Below are 17,597 nucleotides of genomic sequence, written 5' to 3' on the forward strand. Positions count from 1 at the left end.
AATTTATGATTTCTCTATGACATTTATTGTTTTTACTCTTTTTTTTTTAGCATTTTTGATGTAAATTACTAATTTTCAATTTTGTGTGAACTGTTCCTTTAAGGCAGTGAAGGCTGAACTCATTGAACCAACTCCCAAAAAAAAAAAAAGCGGAACTGCCAATTAAGCACTGTCGTGTACTAGTGTAACCTCAGACTTCCAGAGGTGTCCTAGAGGTCAGACAAGACTTCAGCTAAATGAATGTTGGCTACATTCAACAGCGAACTTCAAAAAGCCCTTCTTATCTATTCTTCTTTGCTGCCTCCTTTTCTTCTCTCTGTCTTTTTTACTCTATACTCCAGCTTTCTGTCCACACGTTTAGAAGAAAAGGGGATTGTTGCATTACTGCTAACAGGAAGAAGTGCCACAAAGGTTTGCTGGTGCTCGTTAGGCAGATCTTAGAGCTCTACAGCAAAGAGTAAAGTCTTTTGTGAGGGGACTTAAATGTCGGTAAGAGGGTCCAATTATGCGGCCAATTGTTTTGACAGAACTGATTAGCTCACAACTTAAAGCACTCCATTAACATCACAACCAGCTAACAAGTTTTGTGTTATAAAGGAATAGTACAACAGAACTTTTTCTCGGTCTTTCACACATTGTCAGTGTAGGACACCATGTGACACTGATGACAGACTGAAGCCATGAGATTGATGGCTGGGCAACCAGGCAGAACTGACATCAATAGAGCGCTGAGAGTAATGAGCAATACAGCTAAATGCTGCTGGAGCAAAACATCAATCAAACTGATTGATACACTTTATATACCTTTAGTTTATTGTACTTTCTTCTTAAAATATAGCTAAATAAGCATTTCAACCCGAATATTTTCAACAAAAAAATGAAAATTCTATCATTATTTATACTCTCATGTCATTCCAAACACATATGCTTGTATTATTTTTTCGCCTTACACAAAAGGAGGTATTTTGAAGAATCATTGTGCAGGTCTTTTCCATACAATATGTGTCATTGTATGGAAAAGAGCTGCATAATGATTGTTTAGTGTCTATGTTTTATATAATGCCTGACCATGTCTGCCAAGCAAAAAAAAAAAACAAAAAAAAAACTTAAAAGAACCATAGAACTACTGCATTGTATTTCAAGTTATCTGAAGTCATACAATAGCTTTGTGTGAGAAGCAGGCTCAAACTGGTTACTATGAGCTGTCACAAATTCGACCTTTGCTTTCCTTTAGAAAAAAAATACATATATGTATTTGTTGGAATAAAGACTTAATTTATTCTTTTAATATTTCTAGCTATAGATGATGATCACATACCAACACAGTTGAACAACGACTCTTTCTTGCACTGGTTTGAGCAGCCATCTCCATTAGCGAAGTTCATGTCATCGCATTGCTCTCCAAGATATCTGAAAAGCATAATTCATTAAAATAGTTAAATCACACAAGTAACCTTACTGCCACAAAGCTGTTTTAAATAAATAAAAAATGAACCTTTACTCAGTCATGGTTCAAAACATCTGTTACCAAAACAAGCAGAAATAAAGCAAGGTTTATACTTTTCCAATCAGCTACTGAAAATCTGCTAATGGAAGACAAAGATGCAGCCTCTGTAAACAATTTTACACAACTCAATTCAATGAGCCATTCTGTTAATTATGTTTATTTCAGATTGTTTTATTCACAATACGTTACTTATTTTCTATGGATGTAACGATGTATCTCGTTGAAAATTTACGCAAATACGTGACGATTCAAATCAGTTGAGATATTAAATGAATCGCTACACAGTTTATATAAATGTATCTCTGAGGGGAACTGGCTGTCTTTAGGAAAGTTTAGATGGTATTTTCTTTCCTTCTCTGTATAATGCATATTAAAGTAGCAGCGCTGCTTTGTTTACAGCAGCAACCAAGGAAACGCAGTATCGCTGCTGTTCCATAAGCGCCACCTGCTGTCAGAGACTGAATTTGCATCTCATTCGGTATGAATTTGCATCTCATAAGACGGTACCGGAGCATCAGAGCCCGCTCCGCCAGACTGCTCAGCAGCTTTTCCCCCCAGGCTGTGAGAGCCCTGAACTCAAATCACCCCGCCCCCCTCTGAAACCCCATGCAAACCCCTACCTCCTGAAACATGGACCACCCCCCAAAACTCGACTCGACTTGACTTGATTCAGCCCATCTGCTACTGTTGTTTCGTTCAGATGTTTTATTTAGTATAGTTTCACAAAGTTAAAAGCAGACCATTCTGCTTTTATATTCTGCATTCGAAATTATACAATCTAATTTAGATTAAAAACTGCTAATGCTTGGATCAAGATTGAAATACAGTGGTTGCCTCTAATTTTAAATGGAAAGAGCACAGGCAAAGCCTTAGTTTGTTTATATGAAGAGATTTCTTTTATTTGTATTATTTATTTATTTAATTTGGAATTCGTTCTAAAATTCTAATTTAGTTTTGTTATTCTATATATTTTCATTTCACAAAGAAATTTGCAGCATTTTGTCGTAGCAATATAAAAGGACACCTTTTCATTTATATATTTTTTTTATATTTTGTTGAAAACAAAATTATGAGAAAATCATATAATGAAATCAGTATTGTGAATCACATCACATTGTAAATTGAGTGAATCATAAAATTCCTACTATTTTCATAACATGGCTATAACCATTGTCACCCACAGTGGTTGCAGTAAACCACAAGGATATGTACATTTTTCATTTCCGTTAGATTTACAGTGAATGCAGTGAAAGTTTAGAGAGTGAACTCACCTTTGGATGAGTCCATCTCCACAGTAGGGTGAGCCCAGCTGGTGAGAGAGAGGAGGAGATGGTTCACTCTCCGCTCTTCTAGATACTGTCAGAACGTGGTAGGTGTATGTCTCATCAGGCTTTAAGTCCCTGGAACACATAAACAAGGGCTATTAGTATGTTTTTAAACTTATGCAGGGTGTAAGTTATGGGGTGGTTTAGAGAAATCCAACCCCCCAATGCGTGCACTCCTAAAACTATAGTCAATTAAAAGATTGTGGGTCTTTACCATTCAAAGGTTTGAGGTCAGTGAGAACATATTTACACAGCAAGGACACATTAAATTACCCAAAGTGACAGTAAAAATGTATAATGTAAAAAAAGAAAAATGTTGTTGTTTAGAACTTTCTATTAACCAAAAGTCCTGAAAAAATGTCTTCCATAAAAAAAAAAATAAAATAAAAGAGAAACAGCACAACTGTTTTCGACATTCATGATAATAATAATGCATTTAATAAAACATTTCTAAATGTTTTTTTTTTTTTTTAAATGCAGCCTTGGTGAGCATAAGAGGCTTCTTTCAAAAACATAAAAAAAAAAAAAAAAATTCTTACCAGCCCCAAAACTTTGGAATGGTAGGGTACATATATTTCAACAGGGGTTTCAAATGTTTTATTAGAGATAAAAGTTTGATCACAAGTTAGAGTACTGCTGCCAAACAGACAATGGTGAATAGATATATTGCTCATATGCTTTCCATTAGTACTTCAACAAAACATGACCAGAAGTGTCATAATTTATCGCTTTATTATATATTAGCACTTTATTATAGAACTGCTTTAGATCTGCACCTGTTCCTGACACGAATTGAATGTGCACCTTTCTATATCCATATCACAAACATATATCACAAAAACCTTTAGTATAAAGAAAAGACTTCATATCTTTAAAAGCAATCTGCTTACCTCTACCTAAGTTGACACTGTTTAAATATTTACAACTGAGAGATGGAAAATTACTTCGGAATGAGTGTTTATGAGACAGTTGTAGTGTTTGCCATTATATAAGGCGATAACCACTCAGTGCATTTAATATAAGGCATTTCGTGCAAAACAAACTGTCCCCTTTCATCTTCAAGCACCAACAATTAGATGCTAAGAAAGGATGGCTATTGTAATGTGACTCTACGTAGAGTACAAAGCGTGCTGTACTCAGCACTCGTCATGACTGTAATACAACCCTTCAGGTACACGAAGCACAAGACTCAGCAAAGTAAAGCTCTAGTCATCATCTGTGCCGGGATCAGGCCTCTAATCTCAGCATAGGATCCGTCGCACGGACCACCCAAATGACCCAAGACTCCCTCATCCCATAAAATGCATTTCCGCTCTCATTCTATTCATCTTCACCTCACAATGAGAATGGAGGTGGAGGGAGTGCAGGATCAGTCGGGGAGGCAGAGGGGGAGGTACGGTGCTTTTCTCTCGGACAATACGCCCATCTGTCTGCCTTACTAGTCCTTAACTCCCCTTCTTTCTTAAAAAAAAATAATAATAATAATATCTTCCTGTTATCGACCCAGCCACTTCTATGGTTCGGGTTAACAAAAACATTTTAATTGCAGATCCTTTACAACGCTTAAACTTTCCGCCTGCAGGAACACAAACTTGGAGGAATTGCGCAGTGTGCGGAAAGTCTCACAGCTGGTTCAGGTATACTCGACTCAATCAGCTCCACCATGAGGCTCTAAAACCCCACAAGCTCCTCCAGCTGCAGACTTCCCAAACAGTCAAATATGGGTCAGAGAGCCTCAGTGGTGTGAGAACTGCCGAGTGCCAGAGGACACTTAGTTTGCTAGAAATGCACGTGGAGTCTAAGCCAACCCCCAAAGGCAAGAGCTGGAAGATCTTGGCCCGCAATGTGGTCTTGTGGTTGTGTTTTTCTAAGACATGTTTGTTGTGGAGAGGCAGAGCAAAGCTAAAAGAGTACTGCTGCTATCCTTAACAGCCACAGTGACTCCTGAGGTAGACCGTGGGCTTGGCTTCCACAACGAGGAAAGGATATTTTGCCCGTTGAATCGACTATCAATTTAGCCATCAATGTCTTGTGGCTATATTACGAATTTGTGGTGAGGCTGTTTGTTTGTGAAATCGTAATAATTTATTGGAGCAATACTAAAAACACTCAGAGAAGATCTTTCTTAAAAATAAACCCGCAGATATAAAACTTTTATAAGTCAGCCTGCATACGAAGACACAGTACAAGAAGACAACGTTCAAATGAAATTCCATAGTCGCATAGGAGTAACAATCCAGAGAAACCCTGGAGCTCAAACATCGCGATGTGTCACAGCACCTTCCTGTCTTCGTGCTTTTAGATGATAACAGCATTTTTCGAGCCTCTGTGCTGGAATTTGTGGTAGCTCATGACATCATCAGTATTCCCGTGTGGGATACCCCGCAGTAGTGTGGGAAAACATTGCAGCGCTTGAGTCAATAGGGTGGGAGCGTGCAGCACTGACAATGTTCAGGAAGCACACAACTAGTTAAGACGGTAACCAGACACTAAAGCAGCTAAAATCTCTGGGTATAAATATGACCGGTTTCACTTCCTGAAATCATAATGGGTTGGTTTCTATCAACACTTGTAGGTTTTCTTCTCTCCAGAGTTTCTTTTTTTCCCCAAATTACCATATGGGTTAATGATTTATAAGGGTCCATTCACACAGAATGTATTTTTGCATTAAAAAAGGCAAGTTAAACTTGTTTTAACATGAGTGCTGTGTTTTTAGAATGCCATGTCATACACAAGATTCCGTGTCATACACAAGAATTTAAATAATTAATTTTAATGACTTTAAAAATGTGGTGTAATCAAGTTATATCAATGAATGTATGGGGGAGGTCACCCCACATTACATCTTACAATCTGAAGTATCACAAATTATTTTATATTAAAAGCCTAGGCACACAGTCACGAGGGTCTGCAGGGGTCCTCTCTATGATGTCATTTCCAGTTTTTGTTTTTTTGTGCAATGTGGTCTGCACTTAAATACAGCTGGACTTTGAAACAAACAATCAGAAGAGTGACATATACAAGTCCGTCTTTTCTGTTGCTTGTAATTGAGCTCTATAGAGGAGCACACTCATCCTCCAGTTTTTTTGAAGGTACTCCTCTCTTTCAACCCAGATGTTTGAAAAATGCTATTATAGTAGTCGCTGTATACCTTCAAAAGAAATCAAAGACACGCATCTCATAATGTCAAGCCCTCTGTGCAGCTGCTCGCTGCTTGAAGTGTTTAAGAGGAGAATGCTGATCTAAAAACTTAATTACTTCAAAGGAGTGGAAATAATTTGTCATTTAAAATCAAAATCAGATTTCATATGGCTAAATAAAAAAACAACACAACTTCAATCATATAATTTACCCAACCACAGATGTTTGGTCAGACCGCAACTCAACCCAAGACATCCATCAAGTGGTGCTTACTATATTCTCTATGAATGAAAGAGAAACACGCCGCTGGAATCCATGACAGCTCTGGGGGAAAATGTGAAATTCTTGCAATGTGACCTTCAAGTAGGTAATACGTAATCTCTTCAGATTACTACAGGAAAACAAAGAGACACTGCACAAACACAGATGTCTAAAGCAGGATGTTTTGCTTGTGAATGGATACTATTCTGAAGTCATGAATCATGCATGTTTTTCACAGCTTTAAAGCAATCATTCATCAAAGAATTATACACACATACATACTGTACATTTTCCCTCATGTCATTAAAAAAAAAGTTTTTTCTTTTTTAATAGTTGAGGTCACTACGAATTGTTGTATGGAAAAATGAAAGATTCTGCAAAAATATCTGGGTAAAGAATGCTCAAAAAGTTCACCTTTTGCATTTTACAAACAAAAACAGCAGCATATGGGTGAGTAATAAATCACTAAATGTTAATTTGTTTGGGTGAACTATACCTTAAAATGCACAAGACGAAGCTAAATTTGCATATCCTGTGCATGCTTACAACACGCAGCACTGATTTTTGGGTCAAGTGTGTTCTTTTACAGCACTTTTGTCTTGTTGGCCTGTGACATCATATTGATAAATCTGCAAATAAAAACGGGTGTGTGAAGCAGTATGGAGGTTCTCAGAGGCCATTCTGCTTAATCACTCTCCATACTGTAGCAGCAGTGATCTATAGCGGCTGTTCTTTGGCTGAGATCCGATATTATAGCACATTCCCCTGCTACACTGAAGAGCTCTCATTAGGAAGCCTGCCTCTTTTAGCCAGACACCACTTTGATTGGGGCTGCTTTCACTGGTCACAATGAGTGATTTGCCTGCCTCTATTGGAGCCGAACTAGGCTTGCACCTGGAGGATGAAATGGCCATGTAATTTTGCGCCACTCTGGAGCTGACAAAACATTTTATGGCCCTTGTTTTCCTGGACGATGAAAACGATCTCTAGCTAATTGTCACAAAGCGATGAGGGATCAGAAAAGACCACCCACATTGAGGACTGAAAGGGAGAGGAAGTGAGAAAAACAGATAACAATATCAATAGGACAAAATAACTGACAATGAATCATATTTAGTCATCAAGCAAATCTCATCAAATGATTCCTGTTAATTTACTAACATTTCTTTGAGAAACAACTTTGAGATTACAACTTATAGCTTAACTTTTTATATATTTAACTTTTACTCGCCCTGTCATAATTTTCACTTGCTCCACTACTAAATAAATAATAATAATAAAATAAAATAAATAATATACAGAAATTCACATTTATAATGTTGCAAAATATTTCTGTTCAATATTCATAAGAATATTTCTATTATAAATAGCATGTTATAATGATATTAGCATATTCGAATAATTTTGAAGGATCATGTGAAACTAAATTGCAATGTCATTAAAAAATATTCAATTGTAATAATATTTAAATGATTCAGCAATAAGAATAATAATACTATTTCACAACATTAGTGTTTTTACTATATTTTGATCAAATCAAAACATTAAAAACTCAATTTAACAGTATTACATTTATATTGTAGTTTATAATTTGTACAGATCTTTATTCTGATTTATATATTAACTTATATTTGAATTATACACTTCTCTTTCCATGCAAAACATATACAAAATATATTTTTGCAATAACAGATTATAGCGCAACAATAAAACTCCATGAAAGCAATAAAATCGTATACATTTTCTGGAAAATGATGTGTGTCACAACAACCACAACTCATCTATGTTAGATAACACCACTTTGGTGACAAGTTTAACATGCATAAGATCAAATAATGTATGATTTAGGAGCAACACGACTCTGTTTCTTTGACTCAGGCTGACCCCAGGCCTTATTGTTGTTCATACCGATTCCAACTACTGCAGTAAATTCCTTTAGACTAGCCTCAATGCAACAATCTTCTGAGATCTAGAAGTTACTGTAAAATTCCCATAAGGAAGCCTAACTTGAGGAATCGCTTGTGCTGATACTTAATAATGAATTTCCTGGATTTAGCTTTTAGCTGAAGTGGAAGTCTTTCTAAAATATTCTGCACTACTCCTCACAACAGCTTTCTCAACAGCACTTTCGCTCTGCGTTTATGAATTTCAGATGCGGGGAGTTTTTTGCTGATCCCAGAGCGGTACAAGCCTGCTGATACACTGATACATTTTCTCACCATCTGGTGAATACAGCTGTGCAGCATTAATTCATAAAACAAACCTTTTCAATTAAAAACCACATTATCTGAGCAGATTAAGCCCGTTGGCTGGATCTGAATACCTTGCTAACACAACTTGGACTGTGCTACTACAAACTAAACACAGATTTAATGCATGTTTGGATATGTCAGTATAAATACTACTTTAGTTCTGCAAAGATTTCTTAAGACTTTTTTTCAATTCTAAATATTATATATATTTAAAAATATCTAGATAATTATTTGTTAAGATGAAAAGATCTGCATGTCTTTTCCTAACATACTTCTGCTGCAGCTGTCACTGTATTTACTGTAGTTTCACTTGTCAGCCAACTTTTTGGAAACAAGAAAAGACACCCAAAACAGCCCAGTATGAGGACAGTGAAGTTCAGTGGGTTCACATTGGGTCTTGTTTATATGCACTGAGTAGATTTTTTTTTGTGAAAGCTAATGTGCACATTATTGGCAGCCTGCCAACTGAGGTGTGGTCTTGTTCTGTTGGAGGGCACAGCATTCAGAAGCTCTAGAAAATAGTCCAACACAAAAAAATGCACAAAAGGAAGCAGACACAATGCCTGCCAACTAAGTGACTAAAGTCTTCATTAATGTCCTATTAATGAGGCATATTTCTCTCACAGAAAAAAAAGGATGCCCAATAGGCCATTTTATAGATTTTAAAAAGTCCTTTAAAATGGGATAGCACTTCTGCAAGTTTCATGATTGTTATTTTATTTATTCCAAGAAATTATCCTGAAATCATTGTGGAGGTTCACAACTAAAGTTTGGAGAATAATAAAGAAAAAAGAAATATTGGCAATTAATCTGAAATATCTTTACATGTAAATGTCCTTGCAGATTGCAAAAAATATACAGAATTTTCTTAGTCACATAAAAATGACTCTGATGAACTGATTCTTTTTAGTGAATCAAAAACACAGCACAAGTCTGATTCACAAACATTTGACTCTTATAAATTGATTATTTATGTCAGAGCGAGATATTTTTAGTTGAGACAGCTCAAACATGAATTTTAGTCTGGGACTAGCCTTAAGCCTTGTCTGTGAAACCGTGGGAATTTGAGTCAATCATTTAATTCAATAATTTAAAAAGATATCTATATCTATCTATCTATCTATCTATCTATCTATCTATCTATCTATCTATCTATCTATCTACTATCTATCTATCTATCTATCTATCTATCTATCTATCTATCTATCTATCTATCTATCTATCTATCTATCTATCTATCTATCTATCTATCTATCTATCTTCAAACACTCTCCAACTGTTTATTGGCCACACTGAATTTATGAGTATCCCATGAAGTTAAACTGCCTGGGAGCACTTCAGCATGTATCTCTCAGACGACAACAAGCTGGCTGTGAAATTCTTTGTGCTGACCTGAACCCCCAGCCCAGGAGCAAAGGATATGTTTGAAGACCCCCCACATGGTACCTAAGAGACACTCATACAAGGCAAAGTACATCAACACATGGCAAAAGCAAAGATATTATGTGCTAGTGTTCCTAGAAATGTCTTGAATAATGTTAGTGCATTCAGTCATTATTTGTTTATGTTGGCAGTCATGCAAAAGAAAACTTTTCAAAGCCTCTTTAAGAGTTCATATATCTAAGTTTTCCAGTACAAATGATTCAGAGGGACAAATATTTTATCCCTACTAGGAGCCGTAACGATACATTGATACAGACTCATACATCAATCAAATGACTAACTATACAATGTATCAATGCAACGCCTAAAATAGGTGTTTTTAAGATAAAAATTTTATTTTTAATTTTAACTTTAACTTTTAACTTTTATTTTTGATGTTAGCCTGTTCTACGTATTTCCACCAAGATGTGCATTCTCTTTTAAAAAGTGCCAGATGATCATGATGCAGCAACCTAGCACCGCTGTTGGCAGCCAAAAAACCCAGACAGTGTATTCTCTCCTGTCAAACTCAAGTCTTGGGAAGCACAGAAGACTAAAAGACTTTCTTACTGTTATCATTGCACAAACCAGTGATGAGCTGTCATTAAATGATTCATGATCTCATGTGCAACATGATTTTCCCCCTTCATTTATTGTCCTGTATTATTTAAAAATTAAAGTGTTTTTGTTGTGAATGCCCCAATTGGGATACAGGATTTGCAATTTTCACAGAGTTAAATTACATGTTCATGTTATATTTTGGTTGCATTTGTTAGCTAATAAAAATGTAACTGGTTGTGTAAAATAGGCAAATAATTAGGGCTGCATGATAAATTGCATGCGATGATCATGCACATCTTGTCAGTAAAGCTGGTTCTGTGATTAGTAGTAAATCTCCATCACGTGCATTCAGATGGAGCAGCATTTAATACACAGAGCTGTGGTTTGCTGACAAGCTATGCAATATCACGCTCATAATCGAATGCGATTCATCTGCAATTATGAAAGCGATATTGCGTAGCTTGTCAGCAAACTACGGCTCTGTGTATTACAGTTTTTCTCAGTCGCTTTGGTACATTTCTTGAATCATCCTTGACATTTGCAAAACAGTAAGTGCATTTCTCAAAACAACTCGTACAAATAGCAAAACACCATGGATTACCTGCAAAAGCCAGTCTCTTGCTCAAAATACTTAGTTCATCTCTCAAAAATAAATATCTGTGTCAATGAACATGTCAGTGCCATCAGAATGACAAGTCCTTGTGTCATTGTGTACGGATAAGACAGTCAAATTGTTTAGTTATGTTGTCAATATGACAGTGTACTCTGGAGGGATGTTCTGATGTAAACTACGGCTACAGTTTGGATGACAGTTACTGTACTGAAATGCAGAAGGCTGCACTTCTTATGTATGCCATATTTCATTTCAAAAGTACAAATTTACACATTACTGTATGTGGGATATTGATTGAAAGAGACTGTTTCAAAATGTTTGAATTATTGAGGATATGGGCGATAGCTGCACCCTTCAGCCATTGTAAGGATATGATTGACAACATTATTTCATCTGATATGCACCTCTGTCCTTGGCCTCTTCTTCCTCTTCCTCTGTTTTGCCTCTGTACACTTCCATGTATCCTTACTCCTCTTCTTCCTCTCGGCTGTTGTCCCTGATCGTTTTTTGGATGTTCATCCATCGTCAGAATTTGTCAATTTTGTGTTGTCCTCTGTCTATATATGCTTTCCAATTGAAGGTTCATGAAATGCACCTTTGAGGTATTTCAGAGAATTGGTTTATAATTGGTTGATCTATATTCTCTTCATTAGTGAGAGTCAAGGTTCACTTGCGCAATTCATGGCAAATTTACAAAAAGTCTAATAGAGATGTGTAGAAAATATGCTTGACAGTTTATGAAAACTAGATCAACCATTTTGCATTTCTTTAGATCAACCAAGACAATAGCACAGAGATCTATATAATACATTTTGAGCAACATGACATAAGCAATTGATAATGAAGGAAACAGCAGAGAATTGTACATAATCATTTGCATGGATGTAAAGCATTTGCAACTTGTTCAAAGAAATGAGAAACTGCTTTTTTGATGTGCACAAGTGACACAATGATGTGAAGATTGAACAAGTTGAGAATTTCAATTCTGAACTGAGAAATGTACCAAAGCGACTGAGAAAAACTGTAAATGCCGCTCCATCTGAAAGCACGTGATGGAGATTTATTACTAATCAAAGAACCGGCTTTACCGACGAGATGTACATGACAATCACATGCAATTTATTGTGCAGCCCTAATTGTAATATTGTTTTCTCAGGCCCCTGAATCATAATAATATCAGGACATGTTTGACGTACTGTCAAATATCATATATAAGTGTCAGATCCAGGGATATTATCATTAAAACTAGAGCTAAAGGAAACAGCGCAGAAGGAAATCATTGCCTGTGTCCCAATGTGCACACTATCCATCCTAAATTCTATGTGATATTAGTAATTTTCAATACTATTTAGGGCAGATAGGGTGTATAATATGCACATTGGGACGCAGGGATTGTGTGATTATAAGGTGCTGGGCTCGACACAAGTGAAGCGAACGCGGAGAGAGAGAGAGAGCAACAGTGTGCGAGAGATACAGTATGTACTCATATTTGATAAGGGTACAGGGAACCAGTGTTGCCAGGGTTGTGGTTACCCTGCACAACTGGACTATTTTGAAAATACAGTCGCGGGAAAAATTACAGAGCCGTGGGTCCAATTCTTCTTCATAATGCATTTTGTCATAATACTTCATGTAAGGTCGCAAGAAAATGTTTTGTTGTATTTATTTAGAAATACTTTTGATAATAGTTGGGTAAATGTGTACTGGGATTTAAGCGATGTGGCTTGGTAAATGTTTTATTGTCAGTATAAAGGCTGATAATGGCTGAATAAAAACAAAAGAATAATAAGGATTATGTCTCATTCCTGGCGGAGACGTGAAAGGTTCTGTTTCCTTAAACTAGTTTGTCATGCATTCCTTTATTTCAACACATTTACAGGTAAATCCTAGTATTTTAAATTTGCGATTAATCGTGAATAATCACAGTCCAGGACTGTGATTAACGCGATAAAAAATTGTAATCGATTGACAGCACTAATTTCAACTTAATCTTATAAACTTTAAGTTTCTCATTTGTATTTAGTTTACGTTGAAGCATTTAAATACTAACTGAAAAACAAAAACAAAAAACCCTAAAACTCAAATAAATTAAACCTTAAAAGTAATATTAAAAATAAAACTAATAAAAATAACTAAAGCACAATAAAATTACAGAACAAAATAGCTAAAAGGAAAATTAAAAGTATAAAAATAGCTAATTAGAAAATATTAATAAACACTATAGTAGTTATAAATAATATATACACCCCTGATTCTTACCTGTCCACATATCTCAGAGTGGGTTCCTGAAGGATCAGCCCATATGGTGAATGTGTGAACGGTGGCTGTCGAATCAGTCTATAGCGTAAAGGATGACATGACCGGCACAGAGGATTGTCTGGCTTTGAGGAAAGCAATGTGGCGTCGATTTCCAAGTGCTGCTCCATGGTGAAGAACTGCACCCCATACACCTCCTCCTTCGCATCTAGCTTAAGTGTCAGCGGTGTGTCACAGAACACATACTGTGGACCCAGCGAGATGTTGTTACCACTGAGGGTCAGCAGAAGGATGTCGTGGATTGCAGGCAGTCCAGTCTCCTCTGGAGAGAAGAAGGTGACCCAAACAGTGAGGGAGTCAGGCACAAGCGGATAGGCAAACTCGAGCTGCAGCATACAGCCCTGGGGTGGGCAAGACGCTGAGCCAACACTACTCGAGTCTAGGCCAGCGTTGGGGCTCCAAGTGCTGACACTCGCTTCACAGGCCTGCTCTACGTCTGGTGGACCTAAAGAGGACAGCAAAGAATGAATTAATTAATTAATTAATCTTTTCTTTAGGCAACATATTTCAACTTGGTAGCATAAGTTAATGTCATTATTTCCCCTTATGTGAGGTTCTGAAAATGAGAGGGGTATATTGATGCTGCCAGGATGTTAGCGTGCTTGCCAGGTTATTGCTATGTGGTTGAAAAGCCTTAAAACTAAAGTATGAGCAATAGCAATGTTGCCAAAACGATATAATAAATGTCCAATAGGCCCACCATTTTTACAGATTGTAAGAAGCCCTTTGAAATTGGATACTACTTTCTTAAAGTTTCATGATTGTTTAGTTAATTTAAGAAGTTATCTTGAATTCATTGCAGAAGTTCACAACTAGGGTTTGGAGAAAGAAAACAGGAAAAACTTTAAGATTACTTGTACGTTTTTACATCTAAATGTACTAGATTTTACAGCGTCCCATTCACACACAAATGACACTTATGAAATGACAAATGTCAATTCTTATACTGAATCTTTCTATAATTCAGACCTAAGAAGGACAGCAAATTTAACGGTGATTAATCTGAAAAGTTTTTCCATCTGAACGTCCTTTCAGACAGCACACAACATACAGTGTGACAAGTGTTATCTGATTCACACACAAATTACTATTATGAACTGATTATTTTTAGTAACTCAAACACATAAAGTACAAGTTGTGTTGTCCACGTCACAAACACATTATTCTAAATGAGTCAACCGTTCTACAGAATTTGGTGGACCTAAGGAGGACAGCAAAGGATGAAAACCAAGACTGCATTGTCTAGTCAACATGTTTCAAACTTGGTAGCACAAGCTAATGTCATGTTACTTCCTCTTAAACACCTTGAGGTTATGAAAATGAGAGGGGTACATTAATGCCACCTGGATCCTAGTGTCCTTGCCAGGGTGCTGCAATGTGGATAAATCCTTAAGCCTAAGTATGACCAACAGTAATACGCATGTTTGCCTTAGCAAGCACTGCTAATTATTTACAGTTAAAAAAAAATTATCCTGAGCTATGTCAATTGCAATGACTTCTGCTATTACATCTAATGATTGGGTTCTTGGATTAATGAATGGCATTTCAAAAACAAACAATCAGTTTCTAAGAGGGCCAAATGATGTTCTTCAGTGAGATGGCAGGAGGTCATGGGGAGAATTCTGGCCCTGGGCCCAGTTTTCCTTTTTAGAAACAGTCAAGAGGTCATTGTGAGGGGCCCAGAGAGGGGGTGAGCTTGACAGGGAAGCCTCACTGAAGCTCTGAAGGAAAATGTGCTTAAATGAGACCTACAGCAGTGGCCAACAGCTACAAGCTTGCAGCTATACTAAGTAAGCATAATTATAAATTTATCTTACAATGATGAGTTTCTGTAGAGCATTATTTATTTAATTCCATCCACCTTTGTTGGCTTCCAGAATAAAGCTGGCATATATGGCTTAAATATTTCAAAATGAATATTTCTAAAATATTTCCAAAAATATTTCTAAATAAGCTTCCATCTTACATTATTTAAAATTCCACTAAGAAGATGCAAACAATACAATTTGGGCACTCACTTAAATATATGTGTTTGCATTGCCTATGAAAATACCAAATGGCACCTGAAAATATATGATGCTAGAAATTTTCTTAGAACTAGCCTCATTTTCCTGAACCTTTTTGGCAATGATTTTAACCAACTGGTGTTGAAGTGATTTTAGTGGATGTATGAAGTCAGTTCTCCTTAAGTTTAAACATTTCCTGTGCAATCACAGGTGTAGCTCATCACATTAACTATGAACATGTTTCACTAAAGCCGGGCTCACACTACAGGAGTTACGCTGATTTATCTCCAATTTTCTCCTCCCAAGAATCAGAGAAAAAAATCTTGTTGATGACCTCGGTCGGTTCTGATGTTCAGTGTGGATTATTTGGTAATATGAGGAATTTACAGATTGAATTTTGCACCTCCCGACCTGCTCGCACACAAACTGGGGCCTCCCCGATCATATCAAGCATGTTTGATATTTAGGATTTTAAATCAGGATGATCACAATTACATTAGTACTTTCACAATAACCAACACGCAACCGCAAAACAAGCTGCTTTATGGGCGGTTGGATAGTGGAGATGGAGGAAATGTCTCACATTTGCCGTGATGAACATTGGAACCGACCAAGGTCCTCGACAAGTAAATATAAATCAGCCTAAAACTCCTGTAGTTTGAGCCTGGCTTAAGGCTAATGAATCACAACCAGCATCCCTTTTTGAAGCCACTGTTGATTTTAAAATGCTGGTTTTTGATCTGACTGGTTGCATGATGAATGGAAAAAAAGGTGAGGTAAAAGCTTCTTTCACATTTATTTTGGTTGACCTCAGTCAAGCTTCATTTGTAGTCTGACTACAAGTTAAATGACAAATGGAAAAAGTGTTGGGCAAAAGTTTTGTTAATGTTTATTTGGTTGAGCCAAGCATCTAGGTAACCTCCCTCGCATGTCTGACTCAGATATCACCGTTGTTCTAGGGTGGGTATTTGTTGCTCAATTAGATGGCCAAAACAAACTGGGATGTTCTGAAACTAGATGCATTTTTGCAGTATCAAATACCCAACTTTTTGCTAAATGTCTCCCACATAGATCCCTCATGTACCTCAGCTGCTGATCAAGGGAATATTAGAAGAAATTTTAGATGGAAAAGGACAAAGCCAAAAATAGTGTGAGAACTGGACTTTCCAAAATAAACCAATTAGTTATATCCAGGGCCGTAGCTAGAGGATTGGGGGCCCCCTGAAAAAATATTGATATGCCCCCCCCCCACACACACACATATCATATACTGTACAATATACAAGCATGGAGGCCCACATATATCCTAATAGGTGTTTCTTACAAAATAACAAAACAGTTAACAAATAAATGCATATAAAGGTTTTTTACTGAACATCAGCGCAAGAAAAATACACAAAAATAAAACAAATATTATAACAAACAAATAGCAACAGTAAAGCAACAAAAAATTATTTTGATCAGTAATGAACACTGAAATAACTATGAAAATTATGCAAATAATTCTTATTACATCAATTCTATTGTAGATGTATATTGGTTTGCTTGATCTTTAAACTTTGATGACATTTCACGTCACTTCACCTAGGATGAACCAAAATCCCATTGTCTGACTTTTTTGTTGGCAACGTCACTTATGACTTTGAAGTCCAGCTGTCTGCTTAGCTGGCTTTCAATTGAAAGTCGGGCAAGGCAATTAAACCTCTCCTGAGTTTGGGTAGACATGAGTTTCTGCACCAGAAACAGAGACAGGTAAAGAGCAGAAGATGCGCACTGCAACGCACACTTCTCCAAAAATGCTCTGGAGCTGCATCCTGTAAATTGAATTCAGCAGGTCGAGAGGAGACTGACAGTCTACAAATGTGGCATTATACACAGACTTAAGATGCCTCACTTCATTTTCAAAGCCTGCTGTGAGATCCTGTGTATATTTGCTCACTAATGAGTGGCAAGCTGGGTGAATCTGATCTTCTTCTAAATCTTTTAACTTCAAGATTGCAGCAAACTCTTCAAATATCTCTGCAGTGGGTTGAAAGCGGGTATCCAATGCAGAGATTATATTATCCAATGCCACAAAGAAAACATTGTTTCGAAATCGATTTTTCTCTGTCTCTTGCTGATTAGTGTCCTCTGAACTCTGACTTTCATCTGCAAACCGCTTTCTCCTTCTCTTGTGGCTGACTGGAAACCCCC

The 17,597-nt window shown here is 36.7% G+C and overlaps 1 protein-coding gene across 1 annotated transcript in view; it reads right to left on the bottom strand.

Annotated features, from left to right (window-relative positions):
* LOC306871412 (pappalysin-1-like) overlaps positions 1–17,597 on the bottom strand; it is a gene marked incomplete at both ends in the record, with an annotated part of 88,457 nt that overhangs the window by 38,592 nt on the left and 32,268 nt on the right. Inside the window, 3 exons of the mRNA XM_079419318.1 lie at positions 1,319–1,410; positions 2,779–2,907; positions 13,342–13,843. Of these exons, the coding sequence (XP_079275444.1) occupies positions 1,319–1,410; positions 2,779–2,907; positions 13,342–13,843 (723 nt within the window). The remainder of the gene's footprint in view (positions 1–1,318; positions 1,411–2,778; positions 2,908–13,341; positions 13,844–17,597) is intronic.

This window comes from Barbus barbus (assembly GCF_936440315.1).
Source record: "Barbus barbus genome assembly, chromosome: 6".
Taxonomy (NCBI): Eukaryota; Metazoa; Chordata; class Actinopteri; order Cypriniformes; family Cyprinidae; genus Barbus; species Barbus barbus.